The 19,737-nt window shown below is 41.5% G+C and overlaps 3 protein-coding genes across 4 annotated transcripts; 1 reads left to right on the top strand and 2 right to left on the bottom strand.

Moving 5' to 3' along the window:
• The first annotated feature begins 658 nt into the window (after positions 1-658).
• LOC112283529 (gibberellin 2-beta-dioxygenase 1) lies at positions 659-4,737 on the top strand. Of its 2 annotated transcripts, none has more exons than XM_024522335.3 (3): positions 659-1,722; positions 1,992-2,319; positions 4,123-4,737. In XM_024522335.3, the coding sequence occupies exons 1-3, from the start codon at positions 1,094-1,096 to the stop codon at positions 4,378-4,380; spliced, it is 1,215 nt and encodes a 404-aa protein (XP_024378103.1). In that variant the 5' UTR covers positions 659-1,093; the 3' UTR covers positions 4,381-4,737. The 2 variants fall into 2 exon arrangements, with proteins under 2 accessions (XP_024378103.1, XP_024378104.1); XM_024522336.3 differs by lacking the exon at positions 4,123-4,737 and adding an exon at positions 2,438-2,605.
• Positions 4,738-4,853: 116 nt separating this feature from the next.
• Positions 4,854-10,018, bottom strand: LOC112283528 (ATP-dependent zinc metalloprotease FTSH 5, mitochondrial). The gene is made up of 9 exons (XM_024522334.3): positions 9,877-10,018; positions 9,192-9,306; positions 8,486-8,767; positions 7,934-8,188; positions 7,668-7,792; positions 7,355-7,557; positions 6,752-7,025; positions 6,046-6,486; positions 4,854-5,787 (listed from the first exon to the last, which is right to left on the bottom strand). Exons 1-9 carry the CDS (start codon positions 9,901-9,903, stop codon positions 5,320-5,322), a joined length of 2,190 nt encoding a protein of 729 aa, XP_024378102.1. The 5' UTR covers positions 9,904-10,018; the 3' UTR covers positions 4,854-5,319.
• Positions 10,019-16,303: 6,285 nt separating this feature from the next.
• Positions 16,304-18,675, bottom strand: LOC112283307 (putative methyltransferase-like C25B8.10). The gene is made up of 3 exons (XM_024521851.3): positions 18,251-18,675; positions 17,502-18,128; positions 16,304-17,193 (listed from the first exon to the last, which is right to left on the bottom strand). Exons 1-2 carry the CDS (start codon positions 18,602-18,604, stop codon positions 18,096-18,098), a joined length of 387 nt encoding a protein of 128 aa, XP_024377619.1. The 5' UTR covers positions 18,605-18,675; the 3' UTR covers positions 16,304-17,193; positions 17,502-18,095.
• Positions 18,676-19,737: the final 1,062 nt, after the last annotated feature.

Here is a 19,737-nt window from a genome sequence, read left to right as displayed (position 1 = left end):
GTCGCCGGGGCCATCCGCTGGCGGCCACCACTTCAGCTCCTGGCGATCGATGAGCGGAACGATCACATCCACCAGCACTTGTCTTATCGCGAATTTCTCCGCTGTTCAGGCTCCTGCAACATTTGGGATGAACAGTTTTCACTGCACCTGCAAGACATCTTCGGTTTCATCTAACCTCGCTCGCAGTCAGCGGAAGCCGATGTGCGGGATTGCCTGCTCCTGCCTGCATGGAGTGACCTTTCCAACTGTGTGTCGTGTTGCGGCTGCAATCTCGGGGTGTTACGTTGGACCGTGAGAAGGGACAGGGGGAATAGAATGAGGTGGAATGAGAAATTTAGAACCTGGTTTAATTACGAGATCAGCAAGTCCGTTTCCCGTTTCGTGTCTGTGTGAAGGAAGAAGTCAGCGCGATTATTATTATATACAAGTATATTTATTTTGATCAATTCGTGTTTCTGATTTGCTGTCCGTAGTGCAGCGCATGCTGAAATGCTCCTAAACGCATTCAACAAGTGCAGCCCGAGTCATCTTGTTTCTCACGCAACTAAAGAAGAGATCTTCTACTGAATTTTTAAATCTTTCCTGACTTAATTCACTACATTGCCTTTCACTTTAATCTCTGAAGTGCTCGATCGTTGTCTCCCCTCCATTTAATGTAGAACGGAACACCCCTTCATCCTTACCCTCAAGCAGTTGAAGTCTCTAGCTGATTCGAAATCTGACTCACTGCAATTTTTCTCTCTTGCAAACTGAGGGCTTGAGGCTTCGTGAATATCTCTTTGGACCTCTACAGTTTCTGGGCCTCGTAGAATCGCTGACAGCGCAGTCATTCCAACTTTCTTTAAAATAACTGTGATCATAGTTTCATCATCATATGGCGACAGATTCTCAGACTAGCTTTTAACACACATTGACGACTCAAAAGCTACATAGCTAAAACATCGCTTGGAAGCAGGTTGTGGAAGTTTTCAGTTGGTGTTCCAGTTGATCATCAGCTGAATTTTGTTGTGAATTGACTGAAGTGTAGGTCGGAGAGGATGCGTTAGAATTTGAGTCGTTCGCAAGATATTGAGTGGATTACGATTGCACAAGCATGTCAGAAACGCGGCCCATGAACCCACCGCCTCACAAGTCTATCATGCACGAAACTCTGAATCACTTCAGACACGTCGGCTTATGGGATCCCCAAAGTGGCCTGATTCGTGGACAAAGCGACAGATACTCGGGATTGCGTCCCGAGGCTGTGAAGTCTAACCTTCTGCGGGGCGCTAGCTCTGACTTGTCTGAGTTCATCTGGCCCAAGGATCAATGGCCCTCGGTTCCTCACGACGATTTCCACTTTGCTAAGAATCTGCCCACAGTTGATCTCTCAGGTTTGAGGGCCGGGGATGCAGAACTGCGATTCAACGCGGCGAGACTGCTAGCTAAAACATTCTCGGAATGGGGATTCGTGCAAGTAAAAAATCATGGCGTTCCTGCGGAGGTGATCGAGAGAATGCAGAACCAAGCTCGACGGTTTTTCAATTTGCCTTTGGAACAGAAGGAGAAAGGGGTAGCGACAAGGTCCAGCAAGCACGAACAGTTCGGCTATGGCGTCGAGAGCGGATTCTACTACGCTGGTAAGCCTTGGATCGACCGTTTCCAGTGCCGCTGGAGCCCCGTGTGCGAGATTCGTGAGCCCGTGGAAAAGGTGTTCAGCCCCTCAGATGCGGAGGAGTTCAGGTAGATTTTCAGCTTCTCGAGTTTCATAGCGCATTGCAACGTTGTATCTGCATTTTGTCTTTAACCTAAAGTTATGATAGTCTCGTAACGAACATTATCCAAAATCCTCGAGGGCTTCTGACCACGTACATTGCCGCATTCCTTCGACACAACGAAGACAACACCACCTTGCATCGACTTGAGATCTTCTGAAACCTTTGCACAACCCAAGTCTTCTGAAATTGATCCACAGTAGGCTCAACTATTCTTTTTGTGCACATGTTATGCAGTTATAGCATAGAGGTCTACAATAGCCAGTTGGACAAGCTTGCAACCAAGATTCTGGAGCTTTGCGCACTTGGACTCGACCTTCCGGAGAACACATTTACGAAGCCATTCAAAGGCACGGCGGGCGACTGCATCGCTCGCATGAACTATTACCCTCCATGCCCACTTTCGTCCCTAACTCTGGGACTCGGAGCACACACAGATCCCAACTTATTGACGATCTTGAGTCAATGCAAAGTCGGCGGGTTGCAGGTGCGCAAGAACGATACTTGGATCTCCGTTGAACCGAAGCCTGACACCCTCATCATCAACATCGGCGATACCTTTGAGGTGAGTTCTCGGATCCCCTTGAAACTCATCACTGACACGTCCCTTGAATTCTCCCTTTCTCTAGTAGGTTTGCCGTGTTGGATTCAAACATCCGTGTTTATCGAGTTATCTTCTTCAGATGGACGACTCGCTTGCGTAACTCCAGATCACTCTCTGGACGTGAGTGGGGCCGGTAGGTGATTCTATGCTTGTGGTAGTGCATAAGCGGTGACCAACAAGCAGATTGGATACGAAAGCTTCTCGGTTCCGGCATGTGGAAACGCCCACAAAGCTTCAGCTGGTGACATGTTGCTTTGTAGCTGAATGATTTTTGGTTTCCGACGCTTCTGATTCTCAGAATTTATGAGCCACTTGGTGAACTTCGAAGGGTTGGGTTTTCCCAACTAAACCAGTGGATCAAACACGACTGAACCATCCTCAGGAATTGCTGCAGTTCCTTGAAAGGACTTTTGAGCGAGTCCACGGTACAGTATGAGTCGCACTGACCAGAGGAGTATGGTTCGGCACCCAAAGAGTATATTACAAGGGCTCCGAGGCATCTTAATACTCTGAAATCTTGTTTCGAGAACCGGTGAAAACATCCTATCCCAGAATCAAAAATGGTCGGCGCAGACGAAATTCTTAGTTGCCGAGGTGGGATCAGAATGTTGTAATGGGACGGTCCTCTAAGCAGCAGACGAAATGGGATATTTTCTTAACGGTGAGGGATTAGATGAATTTGTGGGGAGGTGGAATCTGGGAGAAAGTTTCTAGCCACCAACGTAATAGTTCATGAGCATGCTAGAGGATATATTCAAGGACTAGTGCAACGCTGCCCCACCGCTTGATTAAATCTACCCTGTGAACCTTACTAGAGCCGGATCCCAAAAGAGGGACTTAATTTTGGGGAGTTTCAACTGTTGGTGTTGGGATGCACTGCGGAATGCGAATTTCAAATCTGGGATCCTAGACGGGAAACCAGTTGAGGGAGGGTTTTTGGGGCACTAGTGATCTGGTTGAGTGAAGGTGAGTTTTTCGACCACCAATCATAAGCGGCGTTTTTCTCATATACTCTACCAGGGCGGGCAGGTGTATGGAAATACCTTTCCTCGTCATGGCATCTGTCGTTGCTGGTGTGCGCTTAGAACCACAGCGCGAATCCTTCTGTTTCTTTTGTCCGTTAAAATAGTGTTCTGATCCCGTTTTGTCACTTCAAGCGAATGTTTCTAGTTGCGTGCATAGAAACCTCCATTCCTCCGCATCTTCTAGGCACCTGTCGAAACCATTGACTCCGGCGCTGAGATTCAATTAAAGTACTCGTTCTCCCGATACCAGTTCAAGATTTGCAAGAGGAATATGGTGCAGATACTCTAACCAGGGTGACCGTGCACATTATTTCTGCTCTGCAAAGAGAACCCAAGAGAATGTTGTCGAGTGCATTCAATTAATCTCAAATTAAGAACCCAGCTGTGAACCGGGCGTTGACGTCTGGCAGTTGCGTTGCCTATTCATAGACAAATATTCCTTTCGCAGTCCTCGCCCACAGGGAGCTCTCCCATGCTGGGAATGGTATGCTCAAGTTTGCACATGTTCTACTGTAATGGTCCATCTTGCACAACTGGGTGAATTCAAGCTTTATTTTAGTGATTAGGAGCGTAAAATCTGCATCTTAGAAAAATTATTAATGGAATCGCAAAGCATCACCCTCTTAAAACGGAGCTTATTTTGGATATTGCTCGGGCTCTCTTGAGAATGGAGCTCATCGTTTTTTTTTTTTTTTTTTTTTTTTTTTCTGATACGATATTTGCTGCCGATTTGCTTCAGGCCTGGACAAACGGACGGTTCCGAAGTGTGGAGCACCGAGCTGTGGTGAACGAATCAGAAGCGCGGATGTCCATGGTGTACTTTGCCTCTCCTCCGGCGAAAGCAACGATTGAGGTTCCAGAGCAGCTCGTCACTTCTAAGCACCCCTTGTGGTTCCGGCGATCGTTCACTTGGGAGGAGTATAAGAGCCACTTGTTTCAAATGCACGCCGGAGGGAACGGAGTAAAAATTTCCAAACAGTGGCTACTTAAACCGTGAGGTTTTGAAGAGAAATTGATTATGCTTAACTCTTTGGTTAGGAGCACCAGGCCACCAGGCTCCATTACTGACACCATTTACAATTGCCTGCTCATAGAGATAATTCCTAATCATGCCTATTCAAGCCTGTATGCACCCAGTCTGCTCCAGTTATTTTTACGTCCATCGGGGAGGATTTCGAAGCACAAGTAGCTATAACTATACCAGGGTGGATTTAGTGTAGGGGTAAGACTCAAGCTTAGCAGAGCAGCATGTGTAACCAATTCATCGACCTTCACAGGTTCGTTACCATTGTGTCGGTTGCGCTTAGTCTTACACCTTATTGCAAGAGATTACTTCAAGCTTTATTCATCAAAACTTGCTCATACTGTATCTTCTCACTGTTATCACTTCAAACTAAGGACAGGAAGTACGGTCCAAATTCTAATTTCTACTATTAAAAGCATGAAAGCAGTATTTGTAAGAGAGACAAATTCAACCAGAGCGTTTGCTGCCAAAAGCATATGGCAATCTTGTGGATTATCACAGATCTGTAGACAATTGCAACAAAACAGATGTTGAATCGAAATACACTAGTACAGCCAATCATGGCTCCAGAATCATTATGCCTCTAAAAAGGTTCCTCTTCAGCACATAACTAACAGGAATAACTCGACTGCCTTGTGACGAATTTCTTCTGTGAACACCCATTGCGAACTAAGCAGCGACGTGCAGGAGTAAAGTAATTGCCGTTCGGCTTTCAGGTGCGGAAAGGTATCTATATGCTGAGAAGCAAACCGAACCAATTACCGTCATCATCCATCAATATTTCAAAATGTACAAACCTGAAGTTCAGGAAGATTCTTGTACCTCGTAGAATAAAATAGAACCTGATAAACTATGCAGGTTAGCGGCAACTTCACTTCCAAGTTAAGTACCAACGTGAGAGAAAACCTAAGATCAAGTCCCAGCAGGAGCTGCAGACTTAGTTTTTGCTGAGGCAGCGGCTGCCACCGCAGCTGCCGCATTAGCTGCGGCAGCTTGTGCAGCCTGTGCCGTAGTTGTTGATATAATCGGCTGAGGACTAGGAAGTGGAATATTAGATCTGTTGACTTGCTCTTTCACTTGCATCAGTAATGCCTTGATTTCTACAGCAGTCATGGTTTCACGTTCCAAAAGAGTAGCTGCCAGAGTATGGAGCTCGCGTTGATGGGTAGTAAGTATCCTTTTTGCATTTTCGTATGCAGTCTGTAGGAGATCACGCACTTCACTTTCAACAAGCAGCCTCGTTTCCGTACTCATCGACTTGCCATCATCTTCATAATTATGAGCAACCACACCCACTGCTTTGCTCATTCCATATTTGGTGACCATTTCTCGGGCTAATCTGGTAGCTTGAACAATGTCTGAAGAAGCTCCAGATGTAACCTGTTCCACACCGACACCTCCCCTTGTTAAACAGATCAAACACAAAATACTTCTTCCAAATCACTAATAACATATACAACGATCAGAAGTAGAATAGTTAGGGTTTGCTCATAGGTAGCCAACACATACTCAAGTCTACCAGGGGCACTGATGCAACATCGGATTTCAAAAACCAACATAAGAGGATGAACAAAAGAGAAACATCTGACATACAATACTAAAGAAAGAACATACGCAAGTATAAAAAACATCACATACCTCTCCTTCTCCGAACACAAGTTCCTCTGCAACGCGTCCACCCATGCATACATCCAGACGTGCAAGCATCTGCTTGCGTGAGAAGCTAGTTTCATCTTTGTCAGGAAGCTGGGTGACCATACCAAGAGACATACCCCTCGGTACAATTGTGGCCTTGTGAACCGGTAAAGCGCCCTCAGTGAATATGGCAACAAGTGCATGGCCCCCTTCATGAAAAGCAGTGAGTCGCCTCGACTCCTCAGATATCACTGCAGACTTGCGTTCACTACCCATCATGATCTTATCTTTGGCAAACTCCAAATCTGCCATGCTTACATCTTTCTGCCCGTCCATAGCAGCCTTCAAAGCTGCTACATTGATAAGGTTAGCCAAGTCAGCGCCAGAAAATCCAGGAGTTCCACGAGCTATGATTGATAAGTCGACATCGCCAGATTTTGGCACCTGCAATCCACCAGCACCAAGCATCACGGTACGTTCATGTTTTGAGTACTCCTGAGACTAAGGATCCTAAAACTCAAATTTGAGTAATAATGACATAAAATAATTAACTTATAATGCATATCTTAAAAGAAACAGCTAGCTAGGTCCGTCGACTCAGTGATTAAGAAAAGAACAGGCAGATATCTTTCACTTGCAGTTGTAACTTAACAAAGTAGAAATGTTTAAGTCTTGTGGAAATTGGATGAAGTAACAAGTGGCCTAGCACCTTGCTCATGTGTGCTTCCAGTATTTGGCGACGTCCTTCGACATCGGGGTTTGGGACCACAACATGCCGATCAAATCGACCTGGTCGAACAAGCGCTTTGTCAAGCGATTCTGGAAAATTGGTTGCAGCAACAACGATTATGCCTTCATTCTGTTTAAAACCATCCAGCTCCACGAGCAGCTGATTCAAAGTCATCTTCATATATTGCTGATCTTTAGGATTTCTGCTTCCTCCAATAGCATCTATCTCATCCATGAAAATGATGCACGGTGCCCTGCAACAAATAGCAATTAACACAATTAGAAATGCGTATGCATATAGAATAGAATTATGTGTTTGAGTTTCAAGATCACTGATTGAGTTCCTTTATCATCTTCAAGAAACAAGAGAAAAAATATACTCCTACTAAACATGCATATTTCCTGTTGTTTTACTCACAAAAGTATGCTTATGGTCTTAAAAACATGATGTGACAATGCAAGAAACCCCAAAGAGACACAAAACTTGAATAATCGTTACAATTACAAGAGCGTACTAACACACATAGAACCTTTCATAACTGCAAGTTGGAATAAAATATTTAACGTCGAAAAGATTCATTACCGTTTCTTCGCTGCAGCAAATAAGTCCCGTACTCGTCGAGCACCAACACCCACAAACATTTCTTCAAATTCGCTTCCACTACAATAAAAAAATGGAACTCCCGCTTCCCCAGCTATAGCCCTGGCCAACATGGTCTTCCCTGTACCAGGTGGTCCAACCAATAACACTCCCTTCGGCAGCTTGCCACCCAACCTTGTAAATCTCTGCTTGCAACACCCACAGAATTATTCTCGCTAACCCAAACTAAGACTCGTACTATCCACGAGGAAGTAATCATACATATAATTTCTGATATGAATCAACTAAAATGTACCTGAGGATCCCGTAAATAGTGAACAATTTCTTCAAGTTCGGCTTTGGCTTCATCCACGCCTTTGACATCACTAAATTTGGTGTTTGACTCCATGCTTGGCTGTACCTCTTCATTCAAGCCGAGACCTGGGATCATGGGAAGATAATGTCAATATATGACGCCCGGTCATGATAACATTCCAATAGCTTGTATTCTTTCTTAATTGACAAAGATAGAACATACTGACTCAGAACATAAATGGTGTTGAAACTCTCCAGTAATCCCACCTTTTCCAATCCCACGATCTTCAATCAAAGCTCCAACCCCCGATATGAGCAAGAAACCAAGGGCTAAGGTACGCAGTGTTCGCCAAGCTTGCACTTTGAGCCCTCCTTCTGCAGTGACCATGTGAATAGGAGCTTGTGGAGTGCCTAGCAATCCCTCTTTTGTCATTACTCCTGCACTTCCTAGGATAGGCGCTGCAGCTGATGCCATGTTCATATTGGATTCAGATCTTACTCCATTGCCAGCTAATGCTGCTCCTGCTCACCCGAAAACCAGCAATGTAAGGCACGAGAAGAATAAGCACACAGGGTTATGAACACCCAAGCAAAACAAAACGAGGTTAATTTGATTAAGATATAGTATTAAAAAGATTCGATGATCAAAAGAGAACAAAACTTTTAGCATCACAACTGGAGGCATATACATCATATCCTTTAGAATTGAAGAAAGAAAGATGTTCGATACAAACCCTCAGTCGGTCTGTCATTTCTACAAAACTCCATTAGCATGCTATGTTAGAAAAAAATTAGTAGCTAAATTATACCCATACTCACCTCGCTGCAGGGTTCTTAGTAGAGCACTGTCGTCAAGTCTATCAACCTTCACCAGAGCCTTTACGTACTCGGCCATTGCTGCAGAACTGTGGTGGGGAAGGGGACGACTCTCAAACCATCGAATGACACTTTCCGGATCTACTCTATTCAATTGCTTTAGGAGACTGACTTGTTTAACCTCAGAATCCAACTTACTACCAGCTTCCGATTGTTCCAACCTCCTAGCATAATTACTGGTGTAACTGGACATTCGTCTTCTTTGCCCCCCCGACAACGTACGACCTGTGAAGAAGGATTGGATCATTCCATCAAGAAAGATACAAAAGGGATTGTGGAATTCCAAAAACAGCAACCACAACAGAGAAACTTCGAGACACGTGAATGTAAAATGTGACAAAAGAAATATTCTCGTAGAACTCCTAAACAATATCCATCAAGAAAATTCACACTTGTACTGGCACTGCACGCTAGCACATATCAAAATCCAAAAACATACTAACTAATGAACAAGCTAAATCCACATTTTATAGATATCTCAACATCTACAACGAAAGATCTTATAATTCGATATAAGGAGCGGTAGCCAGCCAGAAACTTCCTTCAGAACCTTTCGGCTTCAATTGGCATGTTCAGAAACTGGCTAGCATTGAAGTACAACTATATAACCCGATAACTTTTTGAACCATCAGTCAAAAAGCACAATTACCTTCATTTTGAAGACCGGCAGAGTGCGAACGAAGTCGGTAAAGTGATAACCTCAAGTAACTCCCTAGTCCTGCCCGCACATTCGATTTCGCCATCTGCTTTGCGGCATGACCACCCTGTAACAAGAGATAATATGATGAACGGTTCATCCACAGGTATTCAGAAGCACAGGACCAGTGCCAAAATCGAGTAGCAAAAATTAGCAAGTATGTAACAACGCTGGGATCTAACTACAAGCTCTTTTTAATCAATATTTTAGCGACCAAACGATAGATGAAAAATAATTCTCCCAATGACATTGATTACTGTTAAGAGGCCGAGAACTACCTCGACCGAAAGCAGAAGGACGCTAGGATAATATTAACGAAGTACGTAGTCTCGTCCTAGCTACAGAGTGCCAATGGCAGAACTTTGTACCCTAACTATAACTCATTTCATTAACAACATCCAATCATCATGCGTTTCACCATACACCTTCATATACCTTCACGTATCTTCACGAGGACAAACTTAGCCACCAAAGCTTACTGCTTAGCGATACCAAGAATAGTTAAAGTTAATATATTAAAAAATAAATTTAACCTAATTATCCATTTGCATGGTACAATATCCCGCGCAACAAAAACCCTTACAATTAACCACGAACCGTCTCTACCGCATGAGAACATAAATTGGCGACCACTAACCTCTTGCATCAACTGCCGCCACGCCATACTCAAAATTCTATTCCAACTTAACTTTCCTTCGTACGCGATCGAGAATCATAGTTCAATTCCACAGCTCATTGTACATCACGGAGACGCCGATAATGCGTCCCGTCACAACCGGCCCTAGAAATTCCCTGTCCTGTTCGAACAATCCTCCACTCCCTTTTCCACAGTGCTTCCAAACCCCTTTCAGCCCAAATCCTCCGCTGTCCCAGCTTCAAATACTCCACCACCACCAGCTAGCTCAATTGCCAAAACCTCCACGAACCCAATTCCCCGAATCAAACCTACAAACCCATTCGATCGATAGAACTCGCACAAAGCTTTGAAGACCTCACACGCCTGTCAATATACTGATCAGTCCCCACCGAAATTCCGACGATCCTCCACAGAGCACCAAACGAAACGCCGCAAAAACTTTCCGGGAGTGGACGTGGAGGAGAGCCGGAACGCGTAGCACCGGTGGCGTGGATCGAGAAGCTCAGCTCGATCAATCGAAGCAGGTCACAAGACGAGCGAGAACCTTCTCTGCCACCTTCGATCCACAAAACTGGCACTGCAATTTGCTCATGCACCCAAACAGCAAACCCTAAAGCCAGGCCGACTGAGAGGAACGCCGCAGATGGATAGATGAACGTATGGATGAATATGGGTCTTGGGAGAGGTGGCTCGCCACGAAGGAGGTTTCGTGACGTGGCCCACTGTGGGGGTGGGGATGGGGGCGGGGCCACGTAGGCGAGGGTGATTGTTACGTGGCGGTGGTGTCAGCCAATGATGGTCGGAGAGTCGAGCTGGCTCTATGTGCAAGAGGAAAATACTAACACTTATGGCAACCTAAGAAACAAATTAAGTTTAAAACTTGAGTAATATTGTTTTGAGATATCAATAAAATCCAGTATTAAACTCATACGTTACTGATTCAGCCAAAGTATCAATTAAAAATTAAAATGTGTTGATTTTCTATTTTTTTTATTTTTGCTAGAAAAACCACTGAAGTGTAAGTACTCAAATATCAATTAAATTTCAACTTTCAAGTTAATCAATACTTATTGCAATAATAGCTTCATAACTCTTACCACAACTTTCATTCATGAATTTCACTACCAATGTCTTATTATGACTACTTAAAACATTTTTGTTTTTGTTTTTTTATAAAGAAAGATATCACATGGACTCTATGTCTTTAAATACAAACTGTATGTATATTACAGTACGTTTTTCAAGACATCTATATGTTTTCAAAACCTTGATCTCGAAATAAAAATACCATTGATGCAACCACATAAAATGCACTATTTTTTAATTATTACTTCTTGAAGTTAAATATATGTAAGCTAGCAAATAATCAAATTTGCAATATATATATATATATATATATACATATACTCATATATTCATTCATGCATGCATGCATGCATTCTTGTCTTTACTCTGCTTAATTTAATTGTGTTTTCTTAAACATGTGTAAAAAATTAATTAATTAATTAATTAGAAATAAAATTTAATCTCTTTATTGAGACCCAATTTTTTTGTCACAAGATATATGACAATATATGAGTCTTTGAATAATCTCAAGATTTTTGTGATTATAAATGATCAAAGTCTTACCATTGCATAAGTAAAATGAGTTTTAGAAAACGTTTTTTCAACCCCATTGTAACTGCAATTTTCAACTTACCAAATACAGAAAAGAAAGTTCAACAATCCTAATAATTTCAAACTCATTCAAAAATCACTACATGAATTTGTAAGAGACACAACCAACACATATTATCTAACATGGTGATTGTAGATTTATCATACACAATTGACAGAGTACGTAATTCTTATATGTGCAAAATCGCACTCAACCAAACTCAAATTTAGTCAAAGAATTGATCATCCCATTCACTGAGAGCGCAAGACAAAGTATCATGCAAAATGCCTCTGGAGCTAGAAAAACTTGATATATATATATATATATATATATATATATATTTGGCGAGGCTAGTACTGATATACATTTATGTATAATGCTAAAATGGAAAACATTCATTTTCAACACTAACACTACGAAACATTTATATGTAATGCAAGTACTAGAAACATTCATTTGACATACTAAAACTAATCTATGGTGCCAGTATGAGAACCACGACTTCTAAATCCTTGAATTGGCCCAAATTTTAAAAGTTCTCTCTTTGAACCAATCCAAAGATTCAAAAGTTGTGTCTCTCACCTAATTCTCAAAATATAAAGACCCTCTAATACTGATGCACATGCTAGCAATGGAAACATTCATGTGCAAAAAGTTTAACCAAAACCATTGTTTTCGAGCCATCTAGCATGCGCAAAAAAGAGGCTATTCGAAGCATGTCGGTGATGTGGGTCCTTCAGCACAATGCACAGTCCGGTAAATCGGACTGCTTGCAGTTGATCGCAGTATCGTACCGACGTCTAAATGCCCACTTCTAGAAATATCTAGAAACATCTAGATGTAGACTGATGGGCATCGCACAGGACCGCAACAGCACACACTGGTTGCACCGATACTCCGATTGCAGGCTCCGATGATCGCCGGGACCGTCTAGGTAAGTCCGTTGTGACAGTAGAGGTCGTGGTGCAAATGGTCCCGAAGCCTAACAAGCGGTGACCTCATGAGTCCTAATCGTATCTTAGCACTCGATACCTGCAGATGCACTTGCCCATGCACAGAAGCCAGAAGGTTCTGTACGGGAATATGCCGTCACCAGGTCAGATGTGATGGATGCAATGAGTCTTGATGCTGGCTTATCTCTCTCTGCGTGTGTGTGTAAGTTGTGCATAGCATTGAGACTGCATTTGGTGCGAACAAGCGAGACTGATCGATACGCTTCAGGTGGCTGCGGGTACAGTGCCGTAACTTCTGTACTATGTCTTCAAGAGCCTCTGAAAAGGCTAGGATCAAAAGTCGCAGATCTTGTACAGTAATCGCTCTTTCTACGGCTTTAGAGTCAGCTGGGAAAGAACATAGGTCGTCATGATTGTGAGGATACAGGAGGTTGGATATCTTATACTTGCGAAGTAATAATATGAGTCCGATTCCTACACGAGACCAGAGGTTGATGATCACCACTTTCAAGGCAGAAACCTTATCTCAATACAATATGATAAAGACTCTCTGTTTGAAAGTTGTGAATAATACAAGCATCAAAAGCTTTGCATGATCAGTGACGAGTTGCTGTGTTAGCCACTCCTTGAGCCATACAATACTGTGACAAAAGTTCAATCAAGGTTGCAAGATTCTCTCAAAGTGGGGAGTCCGCGAGGGAATTTACACCCCACAAAGGCATGGTTATACACCACTTGAAACCGTTGTTTGCAAACTGATTTCAAAGAGCTAGATAGTTGTCCTTCACCTAACATGAAGCCCCCATTTGCTGATGGATAGGAGACACACAACACATCTTCATAACTCTTGACATGGATGTGAGGTTCCCGGTAAAGTGAAACGCATCACGATTGAGACTGATCGTTGTTTAGCATCCAGTCAAAGTAAGCTTTTTAAACCTCGGGAAATCGAGGAACATGCTTAAGCCTAAACAGCGATCAACGCTCCGGCGAATTTTTCGAACAGGTGAGCAATTTTAACAACTCGGATGAAAAATTGAAATGATCAGCGCAAGAAATAGAAGAAGCTTTTGCTAGAGTCACGGGGAGCAGTGACTCTTAGCATTCTTCCGGGATGAAGACACTAACTCCTTTTGCATGAGCACGGCGAAGACACGATTTTGCTCACATCTCAGACCTGAAAGAGACCCAAATCCCAGTCACTATGACGGATAGGAAGCTTCTAAGACGGAAGCTGGTTACATCGATGAACAATGTGCAAGATATTCTGCAAGAGTATTAAATTAACTTCTCTGTTCATCTGGAAACAGCATGTTCGATTTGTAGACCGCATGTTGAAATGTATGCGTTGCTGTGTAGTAACCAGGCCAATAAAACGTACGTGAAGATGATTTCTCATCTCCGTCCTACACCATTCGGCATTTTGACACAGTTGCAGATCACGTGTAGTTAACATTAGTACATTATGCGAAGAACACCTGGTCCTGCCGAGAGAACAGGGTGGTTTATCTAATAAAGCCTACCTCTTATGCAGTTGATTCGGTCCCAAGAATATGGTTGCGAGTTGTCTGGAACGAGCTCATTTGAAGACACGAACATTAGCCACACTTAATCCTTTCACAGAAGGTCGAGGTACGTGAACGTTTTCCAGAATTTGGGATGAGATTTTCCTCGACGATACTTCGGAGCAGGTTCCGTTGATTGTAAAGCTGCTCACGGAACTTATCACAATTGCATGGTTTGTACTGAAGAATTGAATATCACTGCGAATTGAATGTAAACGGACACTTGCAAGTCAATCGACGAGCAGCTACAAATGCAAACATCTCACCAGCATTTGACCTTTGTTAGAGTTTGTCAGTAACAATTGCAGAGTCTCATCCAGTGAATGATACATGGAGAAGACATATTTCACCCCAGGTGCGCTCTTATTCTAGGAAAGCCCCGAAAATACATCACAGAGATCTGAACTTCAACTCCACCGACATGATTGTGCCGCTATCTGATGATGAGTTACTTTGCACACATCGACAGTTCAGCAATGGTTTTTACGCGTGTTCTTAACTGCAAGGATAGTTTCCCACTTCACATCTCAGTCCATCAACAAAGATTCCGAAGTGGCATGCCTCACACCGACTTCATTCGTTTCCATTTTTCGATGTCAATCTAGCTATACAAGATTCAAAGACAGTGTACCATCTACTTGTGACGGAGGTTTGGATAAGCGTGTAAAAACAATCTCAATGTAAAGTCATGAGATGGGTGAGGCAGGTAGTACGAAATACAGTGAAGAAGAAGCTACTGCTCCGTCTAATATTCCATTCCTGAACAGTACTTCGTGCTTAGTCTTAACAAAATAATACAAAGTCCTTTACTATGCATGTGAGTAGGTAGTTTTGTTTTATGTGATCAGTTTAAGATAAACTCCAAAGTAACATATGATTTGAACACTTAGCAGCAACAGATAAATGCAGGTCCTACAACGATTGATGGAGTGATTAACTGCAATTAGAAGCATTTCAACATTGAAGAGAAAAGAATATGTGTTGCACTCGTGCTTCAATTGGTTGCAAGCTTCAGAAGTCATCCTTTTGTTAAAAGGACTCTCAACTGAACGTTCAAAAACAATTGTGTTGATTAGAAATTAATGGATGGTATTTTCAGAGAAAACTTCCCCTGAAACTGCCTTCAAAGTCTCAGTATTAATACTTTCAATGACTATCAGTAGCTTGTCCACATATTCTTCATGTCATCACATTATGTGGGTGCATTACTTGAAGATGGGTATTGCAAGGAACACTTTATCACATGAAAGTTTGGAAAAGTCTTTTGGTTGTAGCTAATGCAATGCTTTTATTCCAACGAATATAAAATAAAATGAAAAACTTTCTAATGTAGCATTCCATAATAAGTTGTTAATTTGGTCCCTAAAATTGCCAAAAGATAATTTAGCAAATGGTCTTTTCTAATTTTTGTTATTAAGACTTGCCAATTAGCTATTGTTTTAATAAATTAATAATAATAATAATAATAATATAATTCTTCACCTATTAAATTAAATTAATTAATATTTTAGCAATGAAAATAATACAAATTATTGTTTGTTTAATTAAATTTAGTAGATTTTAATGGCATCAAATAATTTAGAAATAAATAACATCATTGAAACACACATTAAATGATTTTAATCAGAGGAGTTAAACAAAAAAAAAAATGTTTTAAAGGTAATAATGAATAATGATAAATAAATTAATTAAAATACAAGTAAAGCAAATCAAAGATAATAGATAATTTTTTTATATAGTACATAGAGAACTGAGTACTGTTTCCCTAAACACATCATAATAACAAGTTATTGCTAGATAATTTCAATGCATTGGTTCTAAAGATTGTTTGTTTGTTATGCAGTAAAAATAAGCATGTTATTTTTGAAAAAATAATAATCATTTTTTGAAGGTTTAATAAGTTTTCCTTTACTACAAAACAAAATATGCTTGTTTTAAATCAATCAATTACATATGAATTTTAATAAATTTGTTGTTAAGTATTTCCAAGTAAATATAATAATGTGAGATATAATATTCTCCTACTTTATTAATTACAGAATTTCAAAAAACTTATTTTGGAAAATTAATTTTTTTATATATACACATACATACATACAAACATACATGTACGTCAAAACCTGCATTGGTAATACTCTACACTTCAGAATAAATTTTAGATGTATAGTTAATGTAATATAAACATGTGTTGTGTTAAATATTATTTTCAGTAAGTATTTGAGAGTACATATGCACACTAATACCACAACTACTACAATTATGCACTCATAGATTGCTTTCGGATGCCAACATGAGCTTTCATCAGAATGATGGCAACTGTAATAACATTGTAGAAGATAAATAGAAATGATAAGATGTCTATACACTCAAATACTATATATTTACTGTGTTTGTTATGTTATAATAATATAAATACATTTGTATAACTAGGCCTACTTTTATTTGGCAATCTTTGCTAGTGACAACTTTTTATCTCCCTGTTTTATTCTGAGTTATATCCACCTCCTCCCAGTGATCACCAGTGATACATTCTCGTGGTCTCGCGGCTCAACAAAGTCTTCTGCTAATCCGTTGGTGAAACTCACCTTCAAATTTGCATGAAATCGGTGCATACTTCATGTTTGTGACATGCCGATCTCCGCTGCACAGATGCAGACTTCAGTGGGACATGGTAGCAGTGATCCAATCCGAGAATACAACAAGGTGGAGCATCTCACTGTGTAGCTGATGGGTGTCTTCACGGAGGATGTGCTTGGATGTCTGCACGCACACTTTCATTTGTTGATTATGTCGCACCACGTTCATATCGGTAGATCTCATGCACAGAATGAAGGTCACTGGGTCACCGCAAGTTCGCGACTTGACGGTGTAGACATCAACGACAGTGACGCATTACGAATAACCGGTAGATGTTTTTATCCCACTGAGGTCAATTACGCGCTTGCCACACCTTCGAAGTTGATGCGAAGATTTCTAGACTAAAACATTATGCGATGTAGTTCGCTGATTGCTTTTGAATGCAGGTGTTCGCAGATGAATTTTGTAAGTTCGTTTTACACCGAGAAACTGTGGTCAGAACTCAAGCGCGGATTACCCTGGCGTATTTCTTCCATCCTTGAATAGGAGTCGAGATTGTCTCCACCTGAACTCTCCCACAAATAGTTCCCCACAGAAGTCAATTAGGAAGACTGCATCAATGCTTGAATGCGCGCAAATCCCAAAGCATCGCATTCAACCTACAACTGCTGGGAAAGATATCCACCAAGGGTTGCAGCACCTAAGACCGCATAAGCATCGTACCAAGCAGCCAAAATGTAGAATGAATGTCTTGTAAGGACATCATTAGAAATTCACTGAATCAACAAGTCAATGTGCCTCGCACTAAAACAGTGCGATGCTAGATGCAAAACACAATGCTGACTCTGGACTCACGAAAAGCCAAAGCTGAACCTGTTCAGTTCCGCTAATTTTGTCGTGCTCTGCACTGGAGATGGTCACAGAAAAGGTCACAGCGACTTGCAGGATCAAGTGACATAGAGTTCGAAGCCTTCTTCATAAAAAGGGGGTGAAGGCACTCGCATCGTGAGGTAAAACGTCTCACGAGAGCTTCTTGAACCATCCAACATCAGTAGTGTAAGGATACTGCATCACTTTTTCGGTACCCTCTCCATTATCCCAGTGTACATCCTCTGCTGACATAATACGGTCCACTTCTTTCTTCAGCTCTATCTTCTGCTCAGCGCTAAGAACTGCAACGTAACTCTTGCTGAGGACGCGTTACCTCACATCATCTTTCGTGTTCGACACATAGTGGCTGACTTGCCGTTCACGAAATGGTAATTGGAACATTTTTGACACCACCTTCGCCATCTCTGGATCTACAAAGGGTCTCCACCAAAGCCCTAATCTCTACTGAGGACTACCTGCTTCGTGTTTCTCATGGGCACCACGTAACCTTGCAACCCAGGAGGAGGTCCTCATGTCTTCCAGGTTCCAAATCATGGCCGACTGTTCATTCCAGTTTCAACACGCGGTGCATCTCTATCAATGCATCCACGTTTGCGAACCAGTGAATGCCTGACGATGAAGATCCACACAAACACATCAGCCAGTGTCTTGGAACCCTAGATTATTGTGTCCCAAATGCTCTCCAATCACCGTAGATACCTTTCAAACTAGAAAAAGGCTCGGATCCATACCTGTGCGATGAAGATGACATCCACGCTTGCATCTGGTAGTGGAATAGCAGTACTCGAGCCGTCGAGGATGTCAACATCAGGACAAACGAGCTGAAACTCTCGGCGCATGCCAGGGGAGGGCTCGACAGCAACAAGCTGACCAAAAGGAAGAATTAGTCGCGTCCACTTTCCAGTGCCCGCGGCTAGATCCAGCACCGAGAGGCTCGAGACTGTGGTGGGGTTACCGAGAGGAACCACAATCCCCTCCTTCACCATCTTCAACACAGCTGCTGGGAAGCTTGGTCGAGCCGATTCATACATTCTCTCGTCAGCATGGAAGCTTGAAGCTGCCAACTGTTGCACTTTGCTAGCCATTGATTGCTGGGTGGCCCTCTGTTAAGAAAATAGGCTAAGATATGAAAAATGATGATTACCATTCGTTGCAAACAAAATGTGCTGGAAGCCAGGGGAAGGGCACTTCTAGTGTCTTAGTTAAGAGTTGGTTAAGTCATAGCTTTCAGTACACATAATATGGGACATTTAACACATTCAACACTCCTCTTTTGGAAGTGGGACTTAATTCTCTACCAAAACATGACCTAACATATTCTTGAAAGCTAGAAACTTATCTCTAGGAAGAGGTTTTGTAAAAAGGTCTACCGCCATTTACTCTGTGGGACAATATTCCAAACTAATTTGTCCTTTCTCCACACATAGCCTAATAAAATGATGTTCTATATTCCAATCCTTTGTATAACCATGGTGAGTTAGATTTTTGGCAATAACAATAGTGTTCTAGTTATTTTTATAAATGAGAATTCTTTTTGGCTCATGAATGTTATAATCCCTAAATAATTTACAAAGCCATAAAGTCTCTCTTGCTACAACAACCAAAGCTACATACTTTGCCTTTGTTGATGAGACAAAATCTAAAGATTGCTACTTGTTTGACCAAGTAATAATTGATATGCTTAATGTAAATGCATAACCACCAATTGAAGGGCATGTCTCTATACAACCTATCCCATTTGAATCACTATAGCCTACAAGTTGTAAATTTGCTTCTTTTCCTCCATATTGCAATACCAAATGCTTTGTGCCTTGTAAATAACAAAATATTTATTTGATTCTTTGCCATTGTGAAACATATGGATGTGCCATATATTGAACAAAATATTGACAAGCAAAAGTAATATCATACTTTATACCATTTGCAAGGTACAATAACAAACTTAAAGCCTTTTGATAAAGCTTAACACCTTTTGTATCTAAAAAGTCATCATTCTCATGTTTAGTGACATGACCTCATACCATTGGTGTAGCAACTGCCTTTGCATCTTTCATTCCAAATTTTTCCAACTTTCAACAAATGTACTTAGTTTAACTCAAACAATTAGTATCATTTTTCTTATCTTCCAAAAAATCAATGCAAAAAGAATTATTAGGTTCACCAAGGTCTTTCATCTTATAGCACTTTTGCAATTCTTCCTTATATTTTACAAGGATCT

The sequence above is a fragment of the Physcomitrium patens genome, chromosome 6, assembly GCF_059467195.1.
Source record: "Physcomitrium patens ecotype Gransden chromosome 6, ASM5946719v1, whole genome shotgun sequence".
Classification (NCBI taxonomy): domain Eukaryota; kingdom Viridiplantae; phylum Streptophyta; class Bryopsida; order Funariales; family Funariaceae; genus Physcomitrium; species Physcomitrium patens.
Note: the sequence above shows the minus strand (reverse complement) of the source record. Positions and strands in the feature narration are given on the sequence as shown.

Coding starts and splice junctions, on each gene's coding strand:
- LOC112283529 (XM_024522335.3), top strand. CDS start 1,094: ATGTCAGAAACGCGGCCCATGAACCCACCGCCTCACAAGTCTATCATG. Junction 1,723..1,991: donor TCAGATGCGGAGGAGTTCAG/GTAGATTTTCAG, acceptor CATGTTATGCAG/TTATAGCATAGAGGTCTACA. Junction 2,320..4,122: donor ACATCGGCGATACCTTTGAG/GTGAGTTCTCGG, acceptor GATTTGCTTCAG/GCCTGGACAAACGGACGGTT.
- LOC112283528 (XM_024522334.3), bottom strand. CDS start 9,903: ATGGCGTGGCGGCAGTTGATGCAAGAG. Junction 8,768..9,191: donor TGCCGGTCTTCAAAATGAAG/GTAATTGTGCTT, acceptor CCTTCTTCACAG/GTCGTACGTTGTCGGGGGGG. Junction 8,189..8,485: donor ACTAAGAACCCTGCAGCGAG/GTGAGTATGGGT, acceptor TCGGGTGAGCAG/GAGCAGCATTAGCTGGCAAT.
- LOC112283307 (XM_024521851.3), bottom strand. CDS start 18,604: ATGGCTAGCAAAGTGCAACAGTTGGCAGCTTCAAGCTTCCATGCTGAC. Junction 18,129..18,250: donor ATGTCATCTTCATCGCACAG/GTATGGATCCGA, acceptor CTTCATCGTCAG/GCATTCACTGGTTCGCAAAC.